The 9585-nt window shown below is 35.0% G+C and overlaps 1 protein-coding gene across 1 annotated transcript in view; it reads right to left on the bottom strand.

The window, feature by feature from the left end:
* Positions 1-786: 786 nt before the first annotated feature.
* Positions 787-9585, bottom strand: part of Noc2 (Nucleolar complex protein 2) — a 173640-nt gene continuing 164841 nt past the window's right edge. The window contains exon 16 of the mRNA XM_090407937.1: positions 787-1209. Within this exon, the coding sequence (XP_090264063.1) occupies positions 1050-1209 (160 nt within the window). The 3' untranslated portion in view covers positions 787-1049. The remainder of the gene's footprint in view (positions 1210-9585) is intronic.

Here is a 9585-nt window from a genome sequence, read left to right as displayed (position 1 = left end):
AAAGAAACTGATATTGCAGAGAAAATATGAAAGAAATACTTTTTTTTAAGAAAAGCTGCACAAATTATTTCCTCGTTTTAGAAGAAAAACAGGTATGAGCTAAGAAATTTACATTTTAATGGCCATTATTGAGAGCAGAAGAAACTGTATCTTATAGATTTGAATGTTAATTTATTTTTTAACGGTACTGATGAGAACATAGACTGATAAGAAAATAATTACCATTTATTAACTTATTGGCTGATATTTCACTTGCATCATATCCAGCATCTTCAGAGCACAAAAACAGTTTGTCATAGTGCAAAACAATCTGGTATAACAATGGTGGAGAATGTTGACAAAAAGCCAGGAAAATGAAAGTATTGGCAAGATTTTTGATGAAAGTGCACTGGTAGTCAGGAGAATGAAGAGAAAAAAAGAAAGAAATAAGAGGTGTGCAAGGTAAGTAAAAGAAAAACTGTGTGACAAAACAATAGATAGCAGTAATGAGAAAGTTTTTGATGGTAATTCTATGATAAGAGGAGTACTTCATGCAGTGGCGGCTGGTGAAATTTTAAGTGGGGGTGCTGCCTATAAAAAATATAAAAAAATTATTTTTTTCCTAATTAGATCGGATCATTTTTATTTGCAAAATAATTCAAACCGATGGTAATAAGTCCACTGGATAGGTCGAATTAAATTTGGTATTTAGGAATGCTATTAAAATTCATGAAGTCATTTCACTATTTGTATACAGATAGCATCGAGTAGAATCACAAATACACTGCCATTTGAGAAACTCAGATTTTATATATAAGTAACAGCACTACACAGAGTTCTTTGAATAACACAAATGTCACAAACATGCCAGTTTCTCACTCAAGTAACGAAAGTGTCTAATGCACAAATAAAACATGAAGACACAATAAGAACAAAACTGCAAATATTCTCAAATTATCTCTAATTTTCATTTCCAAGTATAATTAAATACAGATGATGCACTGCAACTGTAAGTGTTTCTCTCTATCTCTATATATACATACATGTACAATTGTAATTACAGGATACAATTATGATTCATTGTTTACAGATTCTTCACTTTCACTGTCATCTTCCTCTTCAACACTTTCATAATCAGATGATGAAAGTACCATGTCTTCAACAATATCATTTTGATTATCATCGAGCTTTAGTTTCTTAAATGGCACCTGCCAAGTTGAATCATTTTCACTAAAAAATATAATAGAAATGCAATGAGTTAATACTTAGAAGTGTTTTGTTTTAGCTGACATGTATGCACATATACATACAAAATTATATATAAAACTTCAGGGATGTATTCAGGTGTAATTTTAAGTTAAAAATAAAATATTCATATAAATATGTCTGATATTGGATGGTTATGGAACCATAGTTCAGTAATTATTTCAAATCAGAGGTCATAACTTTAGGAATGCACAGCAGCAGGGTATTTTCAAGCAAACAATTTGATATAAACAGAAACCGAAAATTTTATTTCTGTTATTCAGTTTTTTAACAAAAATCTGATTATGTGAATCCTAAGCGAGTCCATTCTCTCTCTTTTTTTAATCTCTTATCTGTATGATTAATATAAAAAATTCACCTGAATAATTCATATAAAAATAAAAACATCTCAATTAAACAATAATCTTAAATTAAAGATGCAAAGAAATTATATTCTTGGTTGTGCATGAAGTATCTTCATGATTGGGCTACTTGTAGAAGCTAATGACTTTACATCAATTGCCTTAGTATCCCATAATACAAAAGTACACTCCCTTTTGGACATATATAGTCTAAACTGGTTTCAACCTTTATTGAGGTCTCATCAGTGGAAGTCAAACCCAGAAGACACATGAAGTTTGAAGTAATGCAGAAGTCAACTGATGTGAAGTCATTTGCCTCAACATACAAGTAGCCCAGTCATGAAGCTACTTCATGCACAAACTTTGTTTGCTTACACTTAGATAAAGGATTAAGCAAAAATTTATTGGGTTCTTTAATTTCTAGTATAACCAAGTGGAAAAACTTTCAATTTCAAATAATAATCATATAAGTTGTTTCAATTAATGTGAGATGTTAACATGATGAGGCATTCTCATCCTCTTCACCATCATTTATTTATTTGAAATTACTATTTTACTACTGTGTTATGAGATTTAATTTATTTATTTTTAATATTTATTTATTATTTTTTTTAAATCCCAAAATATGGTAGTACAGTAACCAAATTTGAAGAGTTCATTTTGATTCAAACATGTGGCTGGACTTTACATAGAAAAAAATCGAATTAGTCTTTTGCCAGAATGGAATAATTTTTTAGCATTTTATGCACTGATGATATCTCTGACTGAAATGAAATTCACTTTCCCAATTCCCCCAAAAACTCTGGGATTTCCTTTTTCCTGTTCGGCTAATTTCATTTCATCATATCAAACTATTCTTTTGGTCCCAAAGTCACTACAATTGCAGATGAGTGTAGCACACTAGAATTATGAGTTTAATCAGAAACCTAACTGTTTACCCATCAGGAGAAGGTTTAGGTTTCTGACCTGCTCTGGAGATCATGTATGGTTTTATGTCTCTTCAGGCCTACAGTAAACAAGGGAGAGATCACAGCAGGTGGGATAAATCACTTAAACCAAAAAAATTTGTGCTACATGCTAAATTAAAACAAAAACAATTTATAGTGCAAAAAACGTTGATTATGCATTTTTATGCTCCCTTTAAAAATCAACTATTTATTACATAAACCTATTTAATGCAATTAACTCAAAATATCAGATAAGAACAAAATAAATGTTTCAATAATGAAATACCATGAGTTGGCAATGAAAAGAATTAATCAAAAAGGAAAATTCAGTTAAAAATTTATTAACATAGAATTTTTGACTAAGTATCATAGGCATCATCAGTACATCACAGAAAGGTAATTAAATAATAACACAATATAAGAAGCCTCACTTAAGTACCATATTTTCCGGTGTATAAGACGTACCCAAGAAATTTAATACAATTTTCTGGAAAAAACCTAAAACCTAACACAAAATATCTCAACACGTCAACTCAATACTGATAAACATCGGTAACTGATTACTCATCATCATCATCATCATCAAATTCCTGCCATGTACCCTCAAGGGGTGTACAGGATATGATAGTACTACATGAAAAAAATTACATCATTATTAATTTCCATTGAACATGGAGCCACTTGGTTGGAAAGCAGATGCAATAACTGCTTGGCCAACCAAGCCAGCATTTGTTTACTTCCTGGTAAATTGATTTATGCATTAATTTTATTTTATGCTTTTCTAATTAATGTTTGTAATTTAAGATAATTAAATTAATATAATTCACTATTCTAGTCATCATCATCATCATCAAATTCCTGCCATGTACCCTCAAGGGATGTACAGGATATGATGGTACTATATGAAAAAAATTACATCATTATTAATTTCCTATCTACAATTTTCCTCCAAATCAGTCTGTTACTTGTTAAGCCTCCAACATTATCAGATCTTATATTTCTATCGTCTAAAGCACTTTGTACCGTATCAATCCACCTATATCTTGGTCTTCCTCTGGGTCGTTTTGCTGCCAACCTGGCAGAGAACAATTGTTTTGCTAATCTTTCCTCGCCCATTCTGTTTAAGTGACCATACCACCTGAGATTAGCTCTGCTAACACATTCCTGGATGCTGACAATGTCAAGTTCTTTCCTAATATCCTCATTTTTAATATGATAGAGCCATTGATGCCATCTGTTCATGCCTATAATCTTTCTCAGGACTCTCATATCTGCAATCTCTAGTCTTTGGTCAAGTGTTTTACTTCTGACCCAGCTCTCAGATCCATAAGTTAAAACTAGTTTGAACTAGTATACAGCTAATTTAGTGTTCCGACTAATTTCTCTCTTATTCCATATGAATTTATTCAGTTGACTTCCCACCATACCAGCTTCGCTGATTCTGTTGTCTATTTCTATATTTAATTTACCATCTTCAGTAAAAATCGTGCCTAAATAGCTGAAATGTTTTACTTGTTCCACAGGTTCTCCATTCACAACACAGTTGACATTTTCAATGATTCTGCCTATTTTCATTGTCTTTGTCTTTTTATTGCTGACCTTCATATCACATCTATTACAACAGTTATTCAATTTAGTCAGAGAATCTTGCAGACTTGTAGCGGATTTATTTAGAAGTATAACATCATCCGCATAAAGCAAAGAGCTGACATTAACATCTCCAATTTTGATATCAGGTTTAATACCACATTCCTTCATAATGTGATCCATATAGATAATGAATAACAGAGGGGATAATGTACATCCTTGTTTCACACCAGATTTAACATTAAACCATCTTCCTGTACTTCCTTCAATTCTAACTGCTGACTTACAACTCAAATAAAGACTAAGTATTGCTTGATATAATGCCCCATTGACACCATATAATTGCAGCGTATTGAATAGCTTCTCTCTTGGCACCTTGTCATATGCCTTTTCCAGATCGACAAGACTTAAATACAGATCTTTGTTATATTCCCATGCTTTCTCGACTATTTGTCGTAAAGTGAAGATCTGATCCTGACAGCCTCTATTTGGCATGAATCCAGCTTGTTCTTCACCAAGCTTTTCTTCCACAATTCTTCTCAACCGTTTCTCAAGTATACTTGCACAGATCTTGCCAGGAACACTCAGTAAGGAAATACCTCTGTAATTCTCACATGCAGTTTTATTTCCCTTTTTATATATGGGTACTATGAGAGCTCTACTCCAATCATTGGGAATTCGTCCCTCTGTCCAGGCTTTCTGATCTATGCAGTGCAGCCACTGTAAGACTCTTATACCACCATACTTCAGCATTTCTGGTTGAATATCATCTACTCCTGCTGCCTTTCCACATTTCAAGCCTTTGATGGCTTTTTCTACTTCAAGTATGGATATGTATTCATGACTGCATGCCTTGTCAGTGTTTTTTACCACTGTGATGTCATCACTGCTTGTTTCATTTAGCAGTTTTTCAAAGTAATTACTCCATACTTCAAGGATATCTTTTTCTCCAGTTTTCATGTCACTGTTATCATCTCTAATTCCTTTTACAGCACACTTTCCTCCATTCTTAAGCTTCTTCAACAACCTCCAGAATATTTTGCCACCTTCTTGATATTTATTTTCTATATTCTTCCCAAAGTCCTCCCATGACTTTTGTTTAGCTAGTTTTACACAGTGTTTAGCATTCTTGCATTTGTCTTTATATTCTCTAAGACCACAAGCTGACTCATTTGACAGGAACTTTTGGTATTCTTTCTTCTTTTCCTTCACTGCCTCTTTAACTTCCTGTGTCCACCAGGGAGTTCTGATTTTTTTATCCTTACAGACAACCTCACCACATGCCTCTCTGGCCGAATCAATCAGGGTTTTCTTCAAGGCTTGCCACTGAATCTCTAAAGTTTGGTTCCTGTTCTCAAACTCTTTAATTTTTTCTTCAATAATCTTTGTGTATTTTAGTCTACAGTTCACATCTGAGAGCTGCTCAACTTTTATTCGCTTTAAACTTTCTTACATGTTATTCTTTTCAATATGAAATTCAATTTTATCCTGCTCAAGACTAAAATGTGATCACTTCCAATTTCAAATCCTATGTACACTCTGGTGTCCTGCACCAGGGAGAAAACATCACTATCAACAATAACATAGTCAATGAGACTTTTCTTATTCCTAGCCTCTTCTATTCATGTGAATTTGTGCACATTTTTATGTTGGAACATGGTGTTAGTAATAACCAGTCCATGTCCTGAGCAGAAATCCAACAGATATTTGCCATTATTATTAGCTTTGCTCTTTTCTCCAATTTTTCCCAAAATATTTTTGTATATCTCACAATCATTTCCTACTCTGCTATTTAGATCCCCAACAAGGACCAACTTTTCCTTTTTCATTGTGTGAGTTGCTTTATCTAAAGCCTCAAAAAATTCCTCCACTTCTACCTTAGTAGAACCTTCTGTGGGATCATAGGCACAAATAAGTCTCGTTGTCCAGTTCCCCATTCTCATATTTTCCCACATTACTCTACTTGAGACTGACTGCCATTCAAGAAGATTAGCCTCGTATTTAGTGTTGAATACTATGGCTACTCCTTCTTTTCCTTGATTGTCATTGCCTGAATATAACGTTTTGTATTTATTGCTCAGAAAGATCTCAACAGTTTTGGTCTTTTTTGTTTCAGTCACCCCTATTATGTCGATCTGGTACTTATCTAATTCCTCAGCTAGCTCCATTTCTTTGCCATTCAGGCTTCTTACGTTGATAGTACCTGATAACTGATTACTTGGATAAGATATTATGAAACTTGAATAGGGACTCCCCATTCTTAGCCAATGACGCACTAGAAGTCACATGAAGGTCACGCACCAATTTGATTGCACCATTAACCGCCTAGAAAGATCTTGAAACATAAAAGGGAGTGCGTATGACTTTGAAAAGAGGAAACAATCTTTACCTTCATTATATAAGACACACCCCATTTTTAAGATGAATTTTAAGGTAAAAAAGTGCGTCTTATACACCAGAAAATACGTTAAGTAAAAAAAAGGACAATAATTTCCTAAATTATTTTTAAAAAAAATTAAATATATACATAGACAAAATAAAGTGGAAGCCGTTGAAAGAGCTCAGTAATAGGAAAAAAGGGTGCTATAAAAAGAATTAGAGATGATAAAGGTGACATGAAAACTGGAGAAAAAGCTATCCTTGATGCATGGAGCTATTATTTTGAAAAATTGCTACATGAAACAAGCAGTGACAACACAGTGGTAAAAAACACTAAACAGGCAAGGCATGCAATCAGGAATACATATCCATACTTGAAGTACAAAAAGCCACCAAAAGCCTGAAATGTGGAAAGGCAGCTGGAGTAGATGATATTCAACCAGAAATGCTGAAGTATGTAGGTATAAAACTCTTGCAGTGGCTGCATTGTATAGTTCAGAAGGCCTGGACAGAGAGACGAATTCCAGATGATTGAAGTAGAGCTCTCGTAGTACCCATATACAAAAAAGATATCTTATAGGATATCTTACAGAAGCTGCAGTCATCAAAGAAAGATGGAAAGAGTATACAGAAGCTCTTTACAGAACGGACTCCAAAATTACTGCGAAATTTGAAGAGCAGGATTATACACAGGAGCCAGTACCACTGGTGAGTGATGTGAGGTAGGTACTGCAACAGCTATCTAGTAAGAAAGTCCCAGGAGGGGATGGAATACCTATTGAGCTGCTCAAAGTCCTGGGAGAAGAGGCAGTTAAAATTTTAACAGCTCTATGTCAGCAAATTTGGATCACAACTACATGGCCTAGGGCAGCGTTTCTCAAAGTGTGGTGTGTGCACCTCCAGGGGTAAGCGAAAGGTCTTCGGGAGGGGGTAGTACATGGCAGTTTTCGGCTGCATCATTAACGCATGGAATCATTAAGAAAAAAATTATTTTAAACGTATATATTTCTCAATGGGGGTGCTTAAGGGTCAAAGCTGTATAACTGAGAGGAGATCTCCACATAGCCTTTAAAGGAATGCGGAGAACCGACCAGGGCTTCTGACCTAATGTCCAATCCTCACCTTCTCGTGGTGCACCCTGTTGGGTATCTACTTTGATGCTGAACGAACGAGGATGGGCTGGCAATTTGGGATTTAGCCGACCAAATTGTATTCTTATTGGTTAAACCAAAATAAAAAATGATGGTACAACATGACAAAATTTCATGCCGGCTGGGGCGTCGCCCGGTTAAACAAGGCCCCCGTTGTTTTCGCCAGGGAACCAGGGCGAACAGCGAAAAGTCAGCTACTGGAACAAATCTGAAAACAAACCCCAACTCAACATCACCAGAGTTAAAGATCGGTACTATCAACGTAAGAAACCTGAATGGCAAAGAAATGGAGCTAGCTGAGGAATTAGATAAGTACCAGATCGACATTATAGGGGTGACTGAAACAAAAAAGACCAAAACTGGTGAGATCTTTCTGAGCAATAAATACAAAATGTTATATTCAGGCAATAACAATCAAGGAAAAGAAGGAGTAGCCATAGTATTCAACACAAAATACGAGGCTAATCTTCTTGAATGGCAGTCAGTCTCAAGTAGAGTAATGTGGGCAAATATGAGAATGGGGAACTGGACAATGAGACTTATTTGTGCCTATGGTCCCACAGAAGGTTCTACTAAGGTAGAAGTGGAGGAATTTTTTGAGGCTTTAGAAAAAGCAACTGACACAATGAAAAAGGAAAAGTTGGTCCTTGTTGGGAATCTAAATAGTAGAGGAGGAAATGATTGTGAGACATACAAAAATATTTTGGGAAAATTTGGAGAAAAGAGCAAAGCTAATAATAATGGCAAATATCTGTTGGATTTCTGCTCAGGACATGGACTGGTTATTACTAACACCATGTTCCAACATAAAAATATGCACAAATTCACATGGAGAGAAGAGGCTAGGAATAAAAAAAGTCTCATTGACTATGTTATTGTTGATAGTGATGTTTTCTCCCTGGTGCAGGACACCAGAGTGTACAGAGGATTTGAAATTGGAAGTGATCACTATTTAGTCTTGAGCAGGATAAAATTGAATTTCATATTGAAAAGAATAACATGTAAGAAAGTTTTAAAGCGAATAAAAGTTGAGCAACTCTCAGATGTAAACTGTAGACTAAAATACAGAAATATTATTGAAAAGAAAATGAAAGAGTTTGAGAACAGGAATCAAACCTTGGAGATTCAGTGGCAAACTCTGAAGGAAACATTGATTGATTCTGCCAGAGAGGCATGTGGTGAGGTTGTGTGCAAAGATAAAAAAATCAGAACTCCCTGGTGGACACAGGAAGTTAAAGAGGCAGTGAAGGAAAAGAAGAAAGCATATCAAAAGTTCCTGGCAAATAAGTCAGCTTTTACTCTTACAGAATACAGAGACAAATGTAAGAAAGCTAAACAGTGTGTAAAACTAGCTAAACAAAAGTCATGGGAGGACTTTGGCAAGAATATAGAAAATAAATATCAAGAAGGTGGCAAAATATTCTGGAGGCTGTTGAAGAAGCTTAGGAATGGAGGAAAGAGTGCTGTAAAAGGAATTAGAGATGATAAAGGTGAAATGAAAACAGGAGAAAAAGATATCCTTGAAGTATGGAGTAATTACTTTGAAAAACTGCTAAATGAAACAAGCAGTGATGACAGCACAGTGATAAAAAAACACTGACCAGGCATGCAGTCAGGAATACATATCCATACTTGAAGTAGAAAAAGCCATTAAAGGCTTGAAATGTGGAAAGGCAGCAGGAGTAGATGATATTCGACCAGAAATGCTGAAGTATGGTGGTATAAGAGTCTTACAGTGGCTGCACTGCATAGTTCAGAAAGCCTGGACAGAGGGACGAATTCCCGATGATTGGAGTAGAGCTCTCATAGTACCCATATATAAAAAGGGAAATAAAACCGAATGTGAGAATTACAGAGGTATTTCCCTACTGAGTGTTCCTGGCAAGATCTATGCAAGTATACTTGAGAAACGGTTGAGAAGTATTGTGGAAGAAA

Source organism: Typopeltis vanoorti, chromosome 2 (assembly GCF_054136105.1).
Source record: "Typopeltis vanoorti isolate ZY-2024b chromosome 2, IOZ_Tvanoo_1.0, whole genome shotgun sequence".
Taxonomy (NCBI): domain Eukaryota; kingdom Metazoa; phylum Arthropoda; class Arachnida; order Uropygi; family Thelyphonidae; genus Typopeltis; species Typopeltis vanoorti.
The sequence above is the reverse complement of the archived record's forward strand: the minus strand, read 5'-3'. Positions and strand labels throughout refer to the sequence as shown.